Genomic DNA, 22,026 nt, shown 5'->3' with positions numbered 1-22,026 from the left:
TGCATTATTTGTCTGTATTGTCAAGAGTACTATGCACTGACATATGAAAAGTAGACATGTACCGCTCTGGGAATTTTGCAAACCACAAACATACTTTCTAAAAATTGGTCACAGAAAGTCTATGTTAGGGGGCCAATAAAATGGAACACTCTGTATAATAAAATTTTCCTGTGCCTCATTTCAAAATTTATAACTAAATTTTGGATCTCAAAGCTTTTGTTCTCCTATTTAATGCTGGATTGAATAGGTGTTGTTAACCAAAACTGTGAAGAGACATCTATTTAGAATATTAGGTAAGAAAGACCTGGTACTCAAGAGTACAGTTTTGGATAAAACACTCACTTAAAAAAAAACCCAACTATTAGAGATTTTTATTTGTGTAACAAAACTTACTATGTGCTTTGACATATTTTTAAAATATTTAAATATATTTACTGCTACTGCTTTTCATTTTCTAGGCACAGATAAGTGATTTTCTGGCCATTGATGACTTGCTCTTTGAAAGACTCCATGTATGCTTTATGACAATAACAAAACTCTAAGTTGTCACAGAGCATAAGACAAAATAATAACTTTGAGTCTTATTTTCATGAATCACCTTCAAATTTGTATTTAAATTTAGAACACTCTTAAATTATTTGCTGGACTAAGGCCACAGGATTTCAAAGATTTCAGGGTTAACTCCAGATTGATATGTATTTAAGTTCTATTTTACTGTAGGGTAGCACATGATTTTGTAAATATTTATGGTTGTGTACGTGTTTCTAAGATACATCTTCTTTACCTCAGTGGGATGTTTTATGTGTAAAAGTAATCAGCTATTTCTGCAGTGACAGGACTTAAATAATTTTCAGAAAATGATATATAATTTACCCCTCAAATTTTTCAGTTTAACCTTTATGGAATAGACAGAGAAAATAGCATGAAAAATAATTTATCCTTTCTTATTTAACTATTTCATATGACATGCATTTCAGTTACTCTGCATCTAATCTTAGAATCTGAATGCTTTTATTTTTACATTACATAAAAACATCAGAAAAAGTTTAATCAAATCGATCATAACAGTTAAACAGAGATCGAGCAATGGCTATCCAAGTCTGCCATAGGCACTTCACCAAAACGAAATTGAACTGTAAAAGGTATGTCTATGCAGTAGAACTTGTGTAAAAAGAACATTATAAAGTGTTCCGTTCAAGTCATTGAAATGCCATGGAATTATAGTGGGTAGAAGAATGTTTTTTTTTTAATTCAAAGGTAGTCCCTGCCTAATTCTTACGTAAAACATTGGTTGCATTTTGGTTTTATTTCAAAACCATCTATAGGTTAAAAAGACCACATCTTTAATTCTGTTATAATTAGAAGAGGCCTTCTTAAAGGCACTGGACTCTTTGTGGTATTACATGCATCAGATCTTTTTCAAAGAGATATTTCTTTCCAGTGTTTGTCAGTAGTCTAAATTAAATGGACGGTGACTAAACTAAGAAGCCAAAGTAGTTTTGCTGGGCATATCTTGATACCTTTAATATTGTAATTCCACCATAACCATAGTAAGCAATGTCTTCCATGAATAATGTGATTCAGACTTAAATTTCTCATGTAAAAACTGAAGGTGATAAGAGAGGAAGACCCAGTTTTTATAAGTGTTAAACTTTCTCCCTTTTAGTTTTTCTTTAACACTGCATCAAAAGGGTGATTTATACCAGTGCTCCAGCCCTCTGATCATCTTTGTGGCTCTCCTCTGGAATCGCTCCAACAGGTCCATGTCCTTCTTATGCTGTGGACGCAGTACTCCATGTGGGGTCTCATGAGAGCAGAGTAGAGGGGCAGAATCATCTCCCTCGGCCTGCCGGCCACACGTCTTTTGATGCAGCCCAGGATGCGCTTGGCTTTCTGGGCTGCAAGCACTCAATGCCGGCTGATGCCCAGCTTATCATCCACCAGTACCTCCAAGGCCTTCTTTGCAGGGCTGCTCACTCTCTATGTACATAGATAAATAGAAAGGCTGTAGGAACTGGGAGCCATAATTTCTTGACTCTGGCGTTTTGCTATGCTCCAGACCTTCACACGGTTACCGTACTTGCCGAGGAGACGTGCGTCAGGGAGGGTGACAGCCCGGCTGGGAGGGCACAGCTCGCAGGGGGCGGCAGGGTGTCAGCCATCATTACGTATTACCCGTTGATGCACGGATTGGGGGATTATTTTTGATAGACTGTCTTTGCTGGGCAAGAAGAGGCTCTATGTTCAGGGGTATTTATAGTGATGCTGCTCAAGGTGACCGGAAGCTGTGCAGGAAGGACAATTTTAAAACTGGTGGTGGCTTCATCACATCAGGAACTGCCTTTGGAAGCGAAACTTGAGAGACAATGTTTAATGAAGTGGCTCGCCTGAGGTACAGGAGTCATTATAGGGAAATGAGGAACATGAAGTGAGTTTTGTTTTTTATTTAAGCTGGTGCAGAGGCACAGGGCAGTTATGAGGTGAAGATGGATGGATACTGTCAGCAGCGTGGCCTTCCTTGGACCCCAGCGCTGCTGGCAGGTTGGGGAGCAGGAAGAATGCATCTGAGCTACCCAACTTGGCACCCGGGAGCCGTGTGAGCAGACAGTAGGTAGATAAAGCTATTACATTAAAACTTCAGAGCAGCTCAGTCACCATCTGGTGCCAAACGGCCGCCTGTCTGTGTGTGTGTGTGTGTGTTCCTAAGCCGGGGAGACTCCCACAGGCGGCCTGCGGCTGGGGCGAGCCTCGCCCTGCCCGGGCGCGGGCGATCGGGGAGGCGAGCAGGGCGGCCCAGCAGCGGAGCTTTCTCGCGGAGCGCCGGCCCCAGGGCAGCGGGAGACGACCATCTTGGGCCAGCCCGGCCGAGGCCGGCTGTGAGGGAACAGCTGTGACGGCGAAAACTCAGGGGGCGAGGCGGAGCCCCCAGCGGCCGCGGGGTGGGGTGGGGACATCGTGACGGGGGGGGGGGCCCAGCTGGGGACCCGCCCGGGCCGCGCCCCCCCTTCCGCCGAAGCAGGAGGAGGAGGCTGAGGAAGAGGAGGGGGCGGTGGAGGAAGGCCGCGGCAGCGCCCCCGCCCCCGCCGTGACGCCGCGGCCAGGCGCGCAGGCGCAGCGGCCGCCAGCGCCTGTTATATCCGGCCGGCGCCTTTTCTCTCTCCCCCCTCCTCCCTCTGCCCGTCCCTCCCTCTCTCGTCCTCCCCTCCCTCCCAGATCCGCCGTGTTCGGTGCCGGCGCCGCCGCTGCCGCCGAGCCCGCCCTCCCCGCCCCCCCTTCCCCCGTGCACCGCGCCGGCCGCGCCTCCGATCTGCCCGGTCTGCCCCATGAAGCGATGGCAGCGGCCAACTTCGGCAAGATCCAGATAGGGATCTACGTGGAGATCAAGCGCAGTGATGGTCAGTGGGGCAGGGGCGGCGGGAGGGGCCGGCCCGTCGCAGCGGCCGCAGACCCCGGCCGCCCGCCGCGGTGCGGGGCGGAGGGGTGGTGTGTGTGGGGCGGGGGAGGGGGCTGCGCGCGGGGCCCATTGTGTGCGCGGGGCCGGGGAGTGGCCGGGCCTGGCGCGCGCTGCGGTTGTCAGGGGAGCGCTCGCGCTTGGCGGCGCAGGGCGGTTGCGCGGGGCGCGAGCGGCGGCGGCGGCTGGGGCCGGGGAGGCTGCGGCAGGGCCGGGGGCGGGGAGGGGGCGGAGGGGAGGGGGTGGGCTCCCGGGGGAGGGGAGGACGGGGGAGGGGGAGGTGGGTGTGAGAGCCGCGGGGAGGCTGTGGATGGGGTGATGGGGGGGATCGGGGGGGGTTCGGGGCGTGGGTGGGGAGGAGAGGCCGTGGAGCTGGTGGGCGGGCCTGAGGGAGGGGGTGAGGTGGTGGAGGAAGGAAAGGCCTTTAATGTAAAGAAATAACTTCTCGGCCCTGGCGCACGAGCCGTGCTTTGAGAAGATGGCACAGCAGCGTGCCCTGACAGAAATGCCTTGGGACACGTCCATCACTTGACAGAAAGGCTCATGTTACTATTTCAGGTGTTCTTTATGATTAAAATGTAAGAAGAAAGTTTGCTATTTATGCCTGTGAGTTGTTATTTCTCCGTGGGGGATCCGGTGTTTCTCATCTTGCCCAGCATCTCCTGGCAGGAGGACGTGTGGTGCTGTCTAGAAACACACGTGAATAAAGGAGGCATGTGTGTCAGGTTCAGGGTGCTAACGCTTCGTGTTTGTCTGGAAGGAGAGAACCGAAATGGGAAGTTCACACTGTCTGAATCAGTGGCAGGTCACTCGTGACTTCAGGTCTTTCATTTGACTGGGAATATGTCATCGGCTCTTGGTCTCTGTGAGGTCTGTGATGCCTGCTAAACCGGGGTGGGGTTCTGCTGGGATTTTCTGCAAAGTTTTGGGGTTTTTTGTTTGTTTGTTGTTTTTTTTTTTTTTTTCCCCCCCGCCAGGGTTCAGGAGCTTGCTAAAGAATAAGCAGATATTTCTATGGGAAGAAAGGTCTGGAGGTCAAAGGCACTGAAGTTAGCATGGTTTTGTCATGAGGCAGGAAACAAGCAGCCAACAAGCTTTATGCAGCTTGTCTGTCTTGTGTCCCATGCTGCAGTTCAACCCTACAATAAAATAATGGTCGGTGCTGGCTGGACACTATGCTAAACCTAACCCCTCAATTTGTGCTTAATGGGTTGTGTGTCACGTGAAGAATCTGATAGGTCTGGCAGTTATTTGTATAACTCCTGCAGATCTCTGCCTGGGGTTTCAGAAAACCTCACTACAGGAACTTGTAAAGCTGTTTTTTTGAGGGCTGTGTGATCTTCTCATAAATGTTACTGTTTGCTTTGTATGTCTTTGGAAAATAAGGCATGGGAATGCTTAGCTGCTTTTTTTTTTTTGCCCCTCTGCAGGGTTCTGCTCACTTCTACTGTCAGAAGTGAGGACAGTAACTCTTGAACATAACAATGCTTATTTTCATTACTGTTAATGATTTATGTATTTTGCTGTATCACTGACACATGTGATGCAGCACATTAAAATATATTGCACATCAGTAATACACTAGAGGGATGTCTTAACAGCAGTTGCTCAAACTGTAGGGTTTTTTTTGAGCATTTGTGTTAACTTGGTCCTTGTGTGAGCAACCAGACTGCAGTGTTGTACCAGAGCTGGTGGGTCCTGGTTATTGTGAGGCTTGCTTGTTTTTCTTTGGGACTGGAGGAGACGCCCCATTCCGGCTCAGGCTGCTGCAGCCTTCTGTCATTCTCTCCCCATTAAACTGTAGGAGGAAACTGTCTTAGGTATGTGGAAGGGAGAATTTTGAGAAAGGTATCGAAGGATGGTCAGCAGTAGAGTGCATTGCCATTCAGAACTTAGGTTTCCAACCTGAGCTGTGATGGCACAGGCAATTGAAATTCATCTAGCTGCTTCTGAAAAGGGGAGGGAGGGTCTTGCTGCCTGTGCCTCTGTCAGCTGTGTTGTTCCTACAGACCCTCTCTCCCATCCAGTGTGGCCAGTGATTTTTTTTCTTCTGATGACTTAATACATTGATTGATGATTTGATTGACTAAACACAGTAGAAAACTTTTGCATGTGCTAGTTTTCTAGATGATTAGTGACTTCCAATAGCTCACAGAGGGATCTGTGGCCCCCAGCAGTGTTGGTGTGTAGGAAACTCATGGCCAGGATGAAGTGGAAGTCTTCATGTATGATCTTCTGGCTCAGTAACAGGGAGCGGTCTGGATCTGCTCTACCCAGAACTGTATCCTAGGTAGAACCGGGGCTGTGTCATAGCGGCTACCCTCGACTGAAAGCACAATTAAAACTGTTTAAGAAAGTTTTGGAGAAAGTGGTGTGTTGGTCTGGGCTTTTTTTACATGTTGTCTTGTCTGTAGGGAGACCTTTTTTAAAGTTAAATATTATTTTGAGAGGTAGGTATAGTAATTCTCTAAAATTTCCTTCTTTACCTGTTTATTTGCTGAATTCAAAGAAGAATAAAGTTTTACTTTCTTAGTGGGGTCATTTGGAAAAGTATGCATTTTTCCCATCTGTCTACCAGTTATGCTAAACACTTTTCTGAATACAGAGTTTTATTAATTCCAGATAACTATTTTTTTTTAAATAAAAACTAACAGAAAAGTGGTTTGTGTTTTTGTGTTTTTTTTTTCTGAAACATCAGTGTTATAGGTCATACTTGTTCGCTACAACAAAATTGCAAAGACATGCAAAACACAATAAATGTGAGGATGAGACCAGAACATTCTGGAAAGAAAAGTTACATATTCTGTCATTTTGACAAGGTCTAATTAGGCTTAAGTGTTTCATGAGAGATTTCTTATAGGACTGAATAGAAAATAGATGTTGTACAAATGAAAGGCATTGTTAGAACTCCTGGCCAAAAACACATGAAAACCAGTGTTTGGATAAAACCCAACATTTTCGAGGACCGAAGCTGCAGAGCTGCTTGCTGTGTATCTGTTTTTTCTCAGTGGGTAAACATTGGTATAAATGTTGTCTAGAGCTGCAGATAATATTTCCAGTTATAATTGGAATAGCTAGTTGTGTTCATGTCATGTAAAAGCGTATTAAGTGATCAGCTAATTTGGCTCTTTAGAATAATTTCTGATCCTGAACTTTACTACTTATTTCAGTGTGATTTATGTATGTTGCTTCAAATATGCCTTGGTAATCTGTCTTGGGAACAGGAAAGAATGTTTATTGTAGGTTGCGAGTTGCTAAGAATGGGCCGCGTTTCCAGTCTTGGAAACTGTGCCTTGCCACACGGGAGCTTAGGGAAGTGGAGAGGGGACCAGAAGGTACCCGTGAGACCCGCTGTAATGCTCCTCTCCAGAAAATGCTCCTTGTTGAGGTCTGCATACGGGCATTTCTCTGTTGATGAATTCCCTTTACTCGGATAGTAATAGCTTCACCTGTGAACTTACACCTGTATCTCCACTTCTTCTGCATTATCCTATTAATTATGACAAAGACCTGCATAACTACTTGGAGAAATAATATCTCACTTATTTTTTTCGCCCATATATTCAGTCTTTTGCTGAAATAGGATAAATCTCTTACGCCCTGCAGCCCTGTAGTAGGCTGATTGGTGTTTCTCCTTCACTTTTTCAGTCCAGTGTGTTCTGTCCATTTCCTCCCCAGGCTGTTCCTATTCTCTCTGTCTCTGCAGATCTGAAACGCTGTCTAGAAGGACAGAGAAATTAATTATATATTTGCTCATTTGGAAAGTGGGGCGGGGAATACAATTCTGGGCTCACTGTCAGAAATGAAGTGAAAAGAGGAGAAGGGACGTTCCTGTAATTGGAAGAGGGACTAAAGATTTGACTGAACTTCCAGGAAAGGAAAAACACTGAATTTTTAAGCATTAACCATTGAACGGTGTAAAAAAGAAAGATCATGAGTTTCTGCCAATTTTTTTCAAAATACAAGAACAGGGGAGCTGTCAGTGTTTGAAAGAGAAAACTTAAAACTGATAAAGGAGAATAGACTAGGTAGAGTTATCATGTGGAGCTTCTTGCCAGAGGAGATGGAGGCTAGAAGCATAGCAGAATTTCAAGAAGGATGGTAGGAATATCCAGTTTTACACAAAAAAATTTAAAAATACACCAGCAACCCTAAAAAGTAGTTTCTGCCCTTCCTGAGTCTGTAGTTTAAATAACCTCTAGCTGACGGGAGGGAGGAAGAAATCGTGCCTGTGGCTGTGTTATTTTGTAATTGCCTACTTGAGAATTTTCTTCACTTGTCTCTGAAGCAGCTGGAACTGGTCATAGTCAAAGATAATCCATCTAGTCCAAAAACCTACTGGCAGCTCCTCTCTCCTTACACTTGCCAAAACATGGTAACTTTTGCCTTCAAATGCAAACAAGACTAATTTTTATGACAGTGAGGGCTGTGATTTTTTTCTTTAAAGCCCACTTTCTGTGAAATCGATGTTTCTCAGAGTTGAGAGGTCTGTAGCATCCTCTGTCTTTTGGGTAATCCTGTGTGATGATCTTGATCTTCACGTACATATCCCAATAGCAACAGTGATTTTATAGCTGGATAGAGGGTACAACGATGCTATAAAAATTCTGTTCAGGTCTGGGTAGTTACCCTATTTTATGAGCTCTTGAGGACAAATTTAAATGGTAATGTGCTTTTACTCTTTCCTTTGGTGACATACATCTGTTCCTTCCCTGTGATTAAGACTTTTTTGTTACCACATTTAAATCATTTGACTCAATTACCTAATCCCTATGTAAGCCATACGGACACAGTGTGTCTTTGTCCTTCCATAGTGGCTAGATCGCACGCAGTGCTTCAAGTCTGCTATTGCTTGTTGTGCTAAAGGGTCCAACATTTAGGCTTGCTTATCCCGTGTAGATTCTCATATTGTTACATCCAGAGTTTCTGGGGATTGTTCCTACAGAAGTGTTGACCAGGAGGATGTGGTAAATTTTCTGTGCCTTTTTTGAAATCACTTTTTAAGCGCTTAGCTTTTGTTATGCAGTATGTGGATTTTCACTGTAACTTGCAGATACTTGGATATTTATGTAGTCCTCCTGTATTTTGTATAAATAGCTTTTGAACGACAAGAGTTGAAGTCCTAATCTTTAGAGAATATTCTCGTCTTTGTTCCATAAGTGTGTTTAATACAGCATTACATACTGGCAGTAATGTCTTTAGAGCTGTATATGGCTGCTAGGATTACACAGCTTGTCTAATCATGTTGTGGGGGAATCTGTCCTTTGCTTCTGTTCGGTAGGTTGTTGCTTTTTCCACCCACTCTCTACAATGGCCTGTTGCCTGGGCCCAGTTTTACTTGTCTTCTCTTCTTATGACTTTATGCACTGAAGACTTTGCTGTGCAGCTGTGGCACCAGGCATGGCTTCCCACCATCCTACTGTGGCACCAAGCATGGCTTCCCACCTTGCCGAGGTGGGAAGAGACGATAAGTCATTGGGAAGAGGTCATACCTGACTGAAGAGTAATGTATTTGCAAAAATGCCTCTTTCTGTTTCATCTACAAGAGAAATTAACCTTTTCAGTAATTTTAATACATCCACTTACCATAGGACAATGTAGAGAATGAGTGAACAGTATGAACTATTTAGCAGGTGAGCTTCTTTCCCGGAGCACAAAATCTGTAGCATTTTTGGCTTGACCTGTGGAATGTGGCACTGTGATTTTTTTTTTTTCTTTGTGCTTGAAAAATTAGTAACAGAATGGAGTAAATTTGCTTCGTTGCTGTGTTTTTGTTTAAGTTCTTCCTTTGTAAAAGTTTACTGCTTATATCACAAATTGTGATTTTTAATTTTAAACTTTTTTTTTAATCTTATTTTTTGTTGGGGTATCTTGTCTTTCTCACCATACTGTATGGCTGGGCTCAGGACCAGGAAGAGGATGCTGTGGTCAGCCCATTGTGAACAGTAAAACGTGGTGTAAAGCAAAAAAGTTCACAATATGTTTAGTCCATACAGGAAGAGAATTCAATGACTTTTGGTAAATGAAAGGCTTATGTTCACTTTTCAGAATTAAGTTAAATTTCTAACATAATGCAAAGATTAAGATATGGAAGTTCACAATAAGGATTCCCAAGCAGTCTTAACTTTTTCCGGTAATGAGAATATGTAGTAAACAAAATATGTGGTCAGGCATGATGGTGTTTGTAACTTATAATTAAACAGTTTTTAAGAAGATAATTGGCTTTTAATAATCAATTTCTCATAATGCCTCTGTAGCATAGTTAAAATTATTTGGAAGTGTAGATGCTTTCAGTGTGTATTTCCAGATGTAAGGTAGAATGTTTTCATGGAGCTGTAATACATTTTTTGTTATATCTGTTCATCTATTTCAGAAAGACAAACAAGCTTTCAGGTACATGAACAATTCTTTTTGCTTGCTTGAAAGCTTATCTATGTTTTCCAGTTTTACCACTTGTGTCTTTTCAGAAGTTAATGTTCCCTTGTCTTGCTTTTCAGTTTTCTGGAGGGAATAGTTACGGTTCCTTCTAATATCCTTTTTTAAAATTTCCTTGTAGTTGTGTATTCCAAACGTCCGTGTTTAATTGTGACTTGGTATCCAGTTTATTTAAATTGTTGTCAATACTTAACTGAACATAGACACTAAACCAAATGTTCCTAGCTATATTGTTTGTATCAATTTCTCTTGGGTTGTGTTAAGGTTTTTTATACTTACTTAAGACTGCTAGGCACTCATCATAATTAAGTTAGCTACAGTTAATTTTGGCTATGGTTGTGATTCCATAGCTGTTTAAGATGTTTAACTCTGGGCTGCTTTTGGCTGTCCACTGCATCAGTGTTAGTTTTTAGCTAAATGTGTTGTAGGGAGGTGGGGGAGGGAGGGCAGGGAACTAAAACTACGGTAATCTGGAGGCAGATTGTTTAAACTGCTGTTAGTTACATCCCCAAACCTGTTCTTATTGTAGATGTACAGGCACACACAGTTACTTCTTTTTCTGTCTGCATTCCTCTCCTTAAAACATTCACCATTGTTTTGCTGCTGTTTGGGTACTATTTTTTATTTTCCCTTGGAGACTTAAAAAGCCTGTAGTTTGCTATAGTGTTCCCAATACAGAGGTAGGTGGGTGATTGACATGATTTTCCTATGCATTTTGGCCTCAGTAAAGGGATGCTTTGAATTCTGTAGTGAGTGTTTAGCTAGGAGGCTGTACTGGCAGTGTCGGATACCTTCTGGGCATGTGAACAAAATGCATTTCCAGGGTATCGTGATAAACAGGTCAGTTGTGGCTTACAACATCCATAAACCATTGATTTACTAGAAGACGGTGAAGTACACCTGCCATGTTAGATGCTCTTCTTGAGCGGAGCCACAGTTGGAGGCAGAGCAGGAGGCTGGATGTTCTTCACTTGTGATGTTCTTCTCTTGTGCCTCTCTTCTCCCTGCTTGGTGGTTGCTCCTGGGAGACAGAGCAGACACAGGTAGTTCTCTGGGAGGGGTGGCATTGCCATTTCCCTGTTGAAAAGTGTTCTGTGGAGTTACCTTTGCTGTCCTTCAATTTGGTCATTGCTAAATACTTGAAACTAGATTTTACATCTGTTAGACAAAAGGTAATAAAGCTATGTGAAAAATTACTTTAGAATTATCTTTCCTGGAAAAGAGAATGAATTCATCAGGCTGATGCGTGTTTTTTTTTTAATGTGTGTAGTGCACTGAATCATTTACATGAGCAGAACACGCCTAGAAGACTTTTGGTAACTCTACTATTACAGTCTAAATTCAGTTGTTCTTTTATGTTGCTAGGAAGCCAAGTTAATTTTAGAATTGCTTGGTTAAAAGGAGTAAGTAGAGGTTCTTGAAGACAACTCTGTGTAACTGTGTGTCTAACCAGAACTTTAAGTGGCATTTTAAAAAATGAATTACCAGTTAGATTTAGTAAATAAGGCACTCTATCAGTTTTTTCTTTTCCTTTTTTTTTTTTTTTTTTGGTAATGGAGTCTTGTTCACCAACACTGATCCTATACAAATATACAATAGGATTGTATATTTGACTCTTGTGAAAGAAGAGCAAGGGATTTTGCTGCTTAAAGGTTTGAACATGGTAGTAGAGTTTTTTATTTTGCTTTATTCAAATAATATACTTTCAGTATAGCTTATGGTTTTTCCCTAGTGGCTGTTCTGGTGGCATCAGGCATAAGCTGTTTTTAAGTTTCACAGACTTGTAAGGGGACCAGTTTGCTGCATTCTTTGCCAACACCAACTCTGTAAAACTAATTGTCTAATCCCGTGCAGTAACAATGTTACTTCAGGTAACTGGCATATAACAAAATATATTTGAGTTTGGTTTCATTTTTTTGTCAATGCTTTTCCCATAAGGGGATGATGTAACTTGATTTCAAGTTATCAGTAATCCCACTGAAGCTTTACCAAGTGCAAGTTTGAGTTTCTCATGGCTTCCGTCAGGCACTGACAGCTGTGTGTAAGAGGTATCAGAAGTGTGAGTATTTTCAGTCTCTTCTGCTACTTACAGGAGAGTATGCTAAAAGTTGTTCTCGGTGGATGAACACCCTGGAGGTGTATGGGCATGGAGGGAGGTTTGTTTAAAGTTTTCTCTTGAGAAGAAAGGTGCGTAGCATACTTGTGCCCTTGCAGAGGTTGGATCCAGAATTTTTGTTGCACTGTGCTGCACATTTTGCAATCTCAGCAAATGTGATAGCACTTTCCCCTTGTGGCTGAACTACGTATGGAGTTAGAGGTGTATTTCCAATGGATCTATAAAAGTGTTTGCTAGAGATGCAGGCATGCATAATGATGCAGTGGTGAGGATCTCTGCCTCTATGAAGAGGGCAGTGGAAATGAGTTCAGTTTGAAAAGCAAATGGACACTTTGATTTTGGAATACTTCCAAGTTTGTGATTCATTTTTGGGTTATGTTTGCATGTTCTTCTGTACTTTTATGAATTGAACTTACCAGTTCACCTTGACCTTTTTAATAGGATAGGAATTCAGGTGGTGATGAGTAAGAAGAATTTAAATCACAACCTGATGATTTTTAAGTTACAATAATTTTTAATCAAACCACAAAGAATTAAAATATTACTCAAAGTTTTCCTACTGGTTTGAGCTTTTAGAACCTTGTTAAGATACGGGAAATAATACAGGCTTTGAACTTTTATGAGAATAAAGGCGGACTTTGAACCTGGAACAACAGTTGGCAGCTCTGTAATAAGTAATGATAAATATTCTTACTGAAGGTAGAAGTGTAAAGTAAGGGAAATGAAAAAACCCAAACAAACCACTATTTGACAGGGTGGGTCATGAAAGGCAAATGGTACCAGTTGGAAACATCCATAGAAGGTGCTGGTAGAAATTTTCTATGTGATGCAAGAAGCTATTGTTTCTAGGCAGCTATTGTCAGCCTTGAAGAAAGCAGAGAAAATCATGAAAAGGAGGTCTCTGCTATGTATTCAAGCAACAAACAAAATGAGAAAGGGGGAAGGGAGGGAGAAGACCGGCCAAGTCATTCCAGTCTTTTGGCAGAGGGTATTCACCACACTATTTGAGTCCACCACAATCTTAAATCTTGTTGTAGAAAATCTAAAAAAAACGTTCAGCAACCACCAAAGCCCAATGCTGTTTGGAATTGATACTTGACTAAATCTGCTTTTTGTCCTATATACCATAACTATTGAAATTTATACTGAACACAGAAGACTTTGATCTGTAAAAGTGTGTAACAAAGTATTCTGGAGAGGAACTTTCAGAAGTGGTTTAAAAAGATTTTTTAAAGAAGCTGCCTGCAAAATTGTTCTAAAGGACTCCAAGGAACTGCTGACTAAATGTGCAAGAAGATGTCAGATTATGTTTAGTTTTACAAAACTAAAAAAGTATAAATAAGAAGACATTGAACTATTCCTGCAACTTGTTTACAAGTTGTCAACTCATAGGAAAGATGTGAATGTCATTACCAGGAATTGAATGAAAACCTTCACTTACGCATTGGCAGTAAAAGAAGATGTGACAGAGGCCAGAAAATACTATCATTGCATGCATTAATGTCTTCTTCTCACATGAATAAAGTTTGCGTCTGTAATTGCTTAATCTTCCTCAAATCTGAGTACTGCTGGGGGTTCATCTAGGCCATGAAAGAGACCTGTGGCTGTTGGAAAACCTTGCAGGAATGTTGAAAACTGGTGGATTATTCTTTTGGTTTAGGCTGGTTTTTTTTTTTTTCTTTTATACTTTGGAAGGGAGATTGCCATGTGAATTCCCATGAGGCTATTTAGGGAAAGCAGGTCAGCCTTGCTACTGTCCGCAGTCTTTGTCTTCCCCCAATATCCAGAATTTACCTGGGATATTAGAAGCACAGCTCTGCCAATTCCTATTAAATGTCCATTTTTCTGGGATGTTAGAAGTACAACTCTGCTGATTCTTATTAAATATCCATGCATAGATCTATTATCTATGAATTTATTGAATACCTTTCTGACCCAGCTCACACTGTCTGTCTCCACAACCTCTGTTGGAAGCAAGACTGGGAAGTCCCCTGCTTGCTCTATAGAAATGTACATTACCGCTTTTATCTGCGTGAAACCAGTCTGCCTTAAGAGGCTGCTCCTAGCTTTAATGTTGCAGGATTTGGTGAGTAAGTTTCCACTTATTTTGTCCTTTATGGTTGTAAAGCTAAACCAGATCCACCCGCAGCCTTTTCCTCAAACGTGAGCAATCTCACCCACCTGAATCTCTACTTGCTTTGTTTTGTTTGTCTTCTTAGTTGTCCTCCTCTTTACCTCCTCTAATTCTGATACATCTTTTTTGAGGTGTGAAGACTAGTGCCACAGTACTTGAGATGTGGGTGGACCAAAGTTTTATGTGTAGTTTAAAAATGACACATGCTTTTATCCTCTAGCTTCTGGATGATGGCCAGTGTTTTATTGGTGCTCTTTTGATTGCATCTGCATATTGAGCTGATGATTTTGGAGAACCGTTAAGTGTTAACCTGAGATTCTCTTACTTGAGTTGTAACTTCCAGTTCCAGTGTTAGTATTATGTGCTAAGTTTTGTTATTTAGTATTATGTAGTTAGATCATTTTTCTCTGGGTGCCTGATGTTTGTTTTGTCCGTGTTGAAGCTTCTCTGCCACCTTTTTGTGTACTCCCTTATTTTTCAGAGGCCCCTTTGAAATCATAACATTGTAGTACCCAAAAAACTGTCTTGCCAACGGATCGTATCCCAAATTTAGCATAATTCAGCATGTAACTGAGCACCAGGCTGGGAGATTATGCCTAAGATTCTCACTAATGTTTTGGAAGTTCTGTATCTTGAAAGAAAACATTGCTTCACTTTCGCAATCACTTCCTTCATTAGCCCTTCTTTGCATGTAATCTTCTTGTACAGGGGATTAAAGTATTTAACAGTTCAGACTGTTCTGATTGTGAATTTATCTTGTACCTCATTTTAGTCTAGCATCCTGGTACCATGATCATTCTCATTGCACATGTGCTAGTTCAATTCCAGAGTTCCATCTGGAGTGAGCCACATGACCTATAGGAAACGTAAACTTCCTTGAATGCTTTGTGAGAAGAGACCTCAACTGCATTGTTTTGGCTCTCAGATGCTCGGATGGTGCTTCTGCATTTTAGTAGGCATCACACTTTCATGTTCTTGTGCACATCCCTGGGCGTATGCAGCGCATGATCCTGTTCATGCTCTAAAAGCATCAGAGTGGGAGGCTGCAGTGCAGTTTTCTCACTATCTTGCTTATCAAAGTGAATAACCATAAACAATTAAAAAGTTTTGGGGCTCTCGGTGTGCTGCTTGGGACCACGGGTCTGCAACTATACAAACACTTCAGTTGAGATCAAGAATTGACCTTGAACATCTATCTTCTCATCATCCTTTACGTTGTCATGCTATGCTTTAGTTCACTTTGGAAGTGGCCTCAGAGCACACTAAATTCCTTTTAGATTAATTTTGGCTGGAGGGTGCACTCCAGGTATGTCTGTGATGTACTCCAACAAGGGGTTGGTTGGTACCAGACCCACTCCCCTGACACCCCTCCAAAACATGTGGTGTGAATGTATGATCCTCAGCACCACCTGCTTTGCTTTGCAGAACTCCTCCTGTTCCAGTACCCAACTTGCTACCATATGCACAGCTGAGGGACCTGGGTTGAGCACTAAGTGCTGCAGTTGTGAGCAATGTACCGTGAAAGGTGCTGTCCCAGGGGTGTTGTGGACATGAACCGACCCATACCGGTTCTCCTAGGGTTTCTCTCCATGGTGTGGTCTGGAAAAAAGGATGACCTAGTACTGTCTGCTGCTTGAGAATTAAGAAGGTTGTTCACGGCTTATGCCATGTTTTGGTAAGAGCATGACACAATCTAACTTGACAGCAAGTGATAGACCCTTGTAGGAGTTGCCTCCCTTCCCCAACAAAAAAAGACCGACCTTTGGTGCTACCCCAACAACAAAACCAGAATAACTGAATAAAAGGACTTTAGGTCGTGGAGCAACTGGCCATTGCACTAACATCAATTTCAGAAGTGATTACAGTGCATCCTGCTTGATTTTGCACTAAAACGAGGGAAAAAAATTACAAATCTAATCAAAGCACTTTACTGTAGGAGGAACGTACAGTGCCTCAACTAAAAGCAGTAGCAAAGGGTGTAGGACAGATGCTGAAGTGCCTCTAGTCTCCGTGTCCCAGCCTCGCGTCCAAGAGGTGGAGCAGGTACGTGCGGTGTTGAGTCCTGGAGCTGAGCTTGGCCCTGCTGGGTGTCAGGGAGGGAGAAGCTGTGTGCCCGTCATGAAGGTCAGCCATGCATGTCTCTGAATTTCAGTAAAAAGTTTCGCAGAGTATGAAGAATGACTCAGGTGAAGTTCAGTACAAGAACAGTAATGTATTTAAGACAGATGATGATAGCATACCTAATAATTTCTATCTAATAGTGTGCCTTCTGGGATCAGTTTTAGAACCGGCTGGCTGTTTTTTCCAATCTGTTCTAGTTATTTATTCCTGGTCATAACACAGAAAGTAACATTGTTCTTGGGAAACTTCATTACTATGCTAGAGTGGGAGTATCATCTCTGTGGAGATTTATATCATGCAGGAAGATTAGGAAATACGGAATGAAACAATTGAGGTAAAACGTGGCACAAAGTAAATGTGCTTTTGCTATAGACGGGGGGACTATAAACTGTAAATGACATGAGAAAAATCTTGGTGTTCTAGTTAATCACAAAATAAGTGTGGACTGCCAGGGTGAAGTGACAAGGGGAACAGTGCCTATAATTCTAGAATTACTGTTATTTGGCAGTGAGGGCTCCTGTGGAAAGCGGTCTGAAGCCCCCGTGGGATATTGCACCTCCTTCTGGTTGCCAGCGTTGGAAAAGGAGATAATCCTAAAAAACTGAAACAGGTAGAGACAGGCTCACTGTTCTTGTAGAGGTGTGTTTGTAGAAGCTATAAAAGCAAGCACAGAGTATTAAATGGCTGTGAACACAGGTAATCTGGAAAAACGGTTTGTATATATTGAAAAGGAGGTGCTAGTGCAGCTTTCTGGGGTGAACAGCAGAGGCAGACGGCTTGGTACCATAAAGGTGCAGTGTGTTCTGCTTATTGAAGGTTTTCTAGGGGACTTACGGTAGTATGTATTAGATATGATTGGACAGGTGCTTCCTTCCAAATATCTTTTTCCAAATATCACATAGCTAAGTTACATGTGGAGAACTTATCTGCTCTTAAAAATGATAGAATGACTCGCACGGGACAGCTGAGATAACTTGCTGATAAGTAGCTAAATATCAGTGCATCTGTTGGCTGTTATGATGTGATACTTCTTTATGAATTGAGCTGCTTCAGAAGCAAGTCTCCCCTCTTGCTCTGACACACCTACAGAGGCAATATGCAGCCATAGCTTTTGAATGCTACAGTGGGGAGATGCTCTTGACAACCTTTTGTGAAGCCAGTGGAGTGACTGCTATTGATTTCACTGGCAATTCAAGCTTCTGAAAGCAAATAAAGGTAAGATATTTTAGGAGGAGCTCACTACTGTGGAATAATGCCCTTTGAAATGTGCTTAATAGAGTATTAGCTCTCCACCCTCAAAAGAAGTTGGACATACCTTGAAGGGAAGTAGAAAACAAAGTGTTCCTCTAACTGGGGAAACCACAGGAAACTTGTTTTGAATGTAAAGGGAAATTTTAGAGATCGGCTTGCAAAATGAAAGGTCAGCAGAAAAACCAGATGAGTCACAATGAGAAAAGGCTGGAGATTTAACAATTGTTAGAGAAGCAAAAACTGTGGCAGCAGGGCTGGGATGCGGCTGTAGGTAACTGAATTAGAGAAGGTGGATCAGTGTGGAGGACAGCTAACACATTCAGTGAGACCGGGCATGGCGAATTATAGTTTAGTGGTTGGAGGTGGAGGGGCTTATTGGCGTTGAATGCAGGAGAAGCAAAAAAGCCCTAAAAAAAGTCCTATTTACTATATGAGGGACATTAAATGTGCTGTTTGTATTTTGAAGCTAAATAGTATACACAGTTCAGTGGCATGTCTATGTCTTGCTCTTCCATTTGTTAGTGGACTGTCAGTAAGATCTGTGAAAATTTTTTTTCTAAAGCACTACCTTTGATTGGGTTTTGCCCAGAAATTAGGTACATATCTTAGATGGGGATTTTTCTAAGTTTGGTAACTTTCTAGATGGAGGCAAGAGTAGATTAAGTTGTATTTTAATTCAAAGTTGAAATACATGGGCAGATATGGGAAACTTAATAGTTTCTGTTCTCAAAATGCCTGTCTGTTATGTTGTAGAGGTTTACAGAGACCATAAAATGTGGTTGTAACATGCTTGTCATTTGAAGGACTTGGGTACTGCTGTGATAATTTAGAGAATAAAATAAAATGAATTGGTAGCTAGAGATCATTAACAAAAATAAATATACCTTTAATTAAAATTCTATGGATTATTTTTAATATTTAAGAACTTGCTTTAGAAATATGGCAGGTACTGTGTATGCTTAGTGACAATGTGATAACACTGTAACTAAGGTAACAGACAAGACAATACGGAAGGCTGGCAAAACCAAAATGAATCTATATGAGAAAGTAAAAAAAAAAAAAAGGCTACTTGTTTGTGAATAAATGAAACTTTGAGACAAAATAAAATCAAGCGTGTTTAGTGTTGTGGGGAGAGAAACATCTGTCACTAGTAACTGCCAGTTTTTCCTTGGGGGATCATCAGCAGCAGTGTCCCTGTAGTGCAGGGAGGACCATGACAAACACTGATTGCCTGAATGGGGACATCAATGCAGTTGACATCACTGGAGACACTGAGCTTGGAATTCTCTTTTTCCTTGGGATTTTTTTACTGGAAGTCTGCTATAGACATTGTTTGGTGGGTAAAGAATTATTTTTTTCCTCCCTGAGCTCTGTGAGAGCAGGAAAAAGTCTTTCCACGAGAGTTGCCCCAATTGGAGCCTGTAGCGCAGGAGACAATATTCTGGACCACAGTAATTCTGGTAAATGCTGCTTCTGGATTTGCATCCTCATGTCTCTCCTAAACGTGGGTTTTTTTTTTATATATATAGCTTGGGGTTTGTATGCTTTTTAGAAGACAGTGAAGAAAATTCTACTTTTCATAATTTAAATTTTTGAATGCAAATGTCAGAGAGTGAAGGTCAGTCATGTCCAGGGATCTCTAGATGAGATAATATTCATGTTAGTCCCTCATGAATGTGATTAGGAAAATCCTGGCTATTTCACAAATGCCCATTGTAATCCTTTAAGGGATTCGTAGCTTCTGTTGCAGTGGTCATCCTCAGGAAGGCTGTGTAGCGGATGTTAAGTTGTACTTTATTTTTTTTATTCATCTGTAAAACATCTACTGTTGTTGCACTTAGAAAAACTAAGTGCTTGGCTGACCGGACCACTGCCTGAGCTAATATAATACGTTTGTGCTCCTAAAGAAATAGCAAGTTCAGAGGATGTAATATAAGCTGTGAGTTTCCTTTACTGAATGTTGGGTCTGTTAACATTGCCATAGCCTAGCCCTGCTAAAAATAATTGCCTGGGTTTTTGAGCTGACAAAGCTTAAACAACTGTACGGTTGTCATGGGGTAACGCTGCCAGGCAGGGTCCTGCTACTGTTTTTTGAGGAGGAATGAGAGGGTCATAGTGGAAATCAGGAACCTTTCTTCTCCACGGCCTGATCTGGAGCCTATGTGTAAATTTTTAATTACTATGGCTCAAAGATGTTTCTAAGACTTCACAAAACTTTTGCATGAGAAGCGCGAGCACAGTGTCTTCTGGGGTGGGTGCACTTTATCTGGAAGGGTGGGGAAAGCTGCAGTCTTCTTCCAGACTTATTTCTTGAGCCAGCTGGGAGTGTGCAAAGAGGTTTGAGTCACTTGCCAGCCAAAGCTTTAGCCCAGACTGTAATCTAGAGAACACCAACCCACACTTAACACTGATAACTGACGTTTCTGAAAAGCATTAGGAAGATGAAAAGGCCATGGGTTAATACTATCCTTGATCACTGCTTCAAAACTGTGGTGGTCTGGGGAAGTTTTGTACAGGTAGAAAGTGTTCGGTTTGCTTAGAGGTAAGGATCTAAGTACAGCTTGGTATTTGCGATCAGTTGGCACTGCTGCCCATGTTGAGGGTTAATTAAAATGTTTGATTTAGCCTTGATTATTTACTTTTGCTGCTGCTTCCTAAACCTTTTTCTGCACCAATAGCTACCCTAAGGACCCACAGAATAGAGGGGATTTATGTGATATTTCTGCAGATGTTTATGCTTGCTTTGTTCTGTTTGTCAAACGTTCATCAGATGGCTATGAAGAGAGGAGATGAAAGTTGATGTTCTTCACTTGTGTTGATTAGGGTGAGAATATCATAACGTGTGTATTTAAGGTAATGGTAAAGTGTTGGCTTCACATACGTTGATGTAGTCTTACTGCTGTCTTTGCAGCAATATTTTCTGAATGCTCTAGTCAGCAGGAGACAAGCCAGATGCCACATGCTGTATGATAGAACATATTTCTACAAATAATAGCCTTTTCAAATAACTTCTCCATTAGTTTTGAGCCCTATAGCAGTGGAATGATTTCCCAGAAAAAGTTTTGCCTGTGATGTGAATTCTAATCATGTGAGGAGAGGCACTAGAAATTGAAGAAACGCTGAGTGAAGAGACGGTGTACCAGCACTATGGCTCTACTTCCTTCTTTTGTTTTTAAGATGTTTGTGAAGATAGTGGTTCTCTAATAACATGTTCCTTTTTCAGTTTGTCGTAGTGCATGTTCATGTTTATGTGGACATGTTTACACTTCAGATTTTCAAACCAACTCTAGAAAATGCACCAGAAATCAGGGACGTTGCCTTCAACCACTCTGCAGATTGATTTGGCTCTTATGCTTTAGCAGTTGCAGCTTGGTCTTGCTTTATATGCTAGACGAGGTTTATGCCAGCCTAATTGGTTGCTGGCATTCCTGAATTTCACAGCTGCTGTATTCAGCTGTGTACTAGAAAAATATAATGGAATACTGTTTGCAGAGAGCAAGAGGCAATTGTAAAGATGTAAATGTGCTTTCTGGCACTTCAATAGCATGTAAACTTTTAGTAACACAAAGAATTTTTAGGAACAAATTCTATGGGTACATTGCCAGTTTAAACATTATGGTATACGTTTTCTATTTAAGCTGAGAATATTTGGAAGACGGACATAGCTTTTATTTTTGTTAGGTTTTTTTTTTATTCAGTCCTGACTTTTTTGGCCAGGGAACAGATGAAGTCTGCCACAGAGATGGAAGATTTATTGTGATTCTTTTGTTACGGCATGCTGGCTTACTGTGTTTGTGAGAGTGTTCAGTATTTTCTATTCATTCATCAGCCTGCTTTGATCTCCTTTCACTTCTTATGGCAAAGATTAAACCTTTTTTAATTATTATTTGTTCTCTGTTGAAAGTAATGGACCACAAGAGCAGGTAATAGGTCTTAGATGATGGCTCTGTGGCTAATACAATGTCACAGGTTTCAGCTGTGAACAGTGCTTTTAAAAATTTATAAAATTTGGTAACATAGTAAAGATTGTTATAATACTGTATAAAATAAGTTTTGCTAAACTTACATTTTCCATATATCATTTTTCTCTTTGATTCTGGACTGACAGCAGGGCCAAGCCTTAAACGAGTAGCAGATTATACCAATGTAAGCTTGAGGAGTCTTCCAGCTCCCACAGTTCCTGTGTCCTTGTGGTCCCAGCGTGCCCTTTGTAGAAGTGGCAGGAGTGGCATGGCTGCAGGAAGACGGTGGCTTCTGGTGCTGTGTTGCTGGCGGACCAGATAGCTAACTGAAACAGTTCTACAATAGGATGTTCTTGCACAAAATTAAGTTCTTAGAGGTTATTAAATGCAGAAAAAGTAATGGAGAGGTGCATGGGGACCTTGCACAAAGAAAACCTGCATGCAAAAGCTCGTCCAAGGAAATATGGTGTGAGAGCGTCGTGGCCAGTGAGTCTGTGTCAGCCCAGCCACCAGCAGGACTCCATCGTGGTCCTGTGATGGGGATGTGTGCATGCCC

The 22,026-nt window shown here is 41.8% G+C and overlaps 1 protein-coding gene across 5 annotated transcripts in view; it reads left to right on the top strand.

Moving 5' to 3' along the window:
* Positions 1–2,591: 2,591 nt before the first annotated feature.
* Positions 2,592–22,026, top strand: part of KIF2A (kinesin family member 2A) — a 57,338-nt gene continuing 37,903 nt past the window's right edge. For 4 of the 5 annotated variants that reach the window (XM_054186610.1, XM_054186612.1, XM_054186609.1 and 1 more), the window contains exon 1: positions 3,270–3,395. In XM_054186610.1, coding sequence (XP_054042585.1) covers positions 3,332–3,395 — 64 coding nt within the window. In that variant the 5' untranslated portion in view covers positions 3,270–3,331. Of the gene's footprint in view, positions 2,612–3,269; positions 3,396–22,026 lie in introns of those variants that run through there. The other variant, XM_054186611.1, reaches the window with a different exon arrangement.

The sequence above is a fragment of the Rissa tridactyla genome, chromosome Z (genome assembly GCF_028500815.1).
Source record: "Rissa tridactyla isolate bRisTri1 chromosome Z, bRisTri1.patW.cur.20221130, whole genome shotgun sequence".
NCBI lineage: Eukaryota > Metazoa > Chordata > Aves > Charadriiformes > Laridae > Rissa > Rissa tridactyla.
The sequence above is the reverse complement of the archived record's forward strand: the minus strand, read 5'-3'. Positions and strand labels throughout refer to the sequence as shown.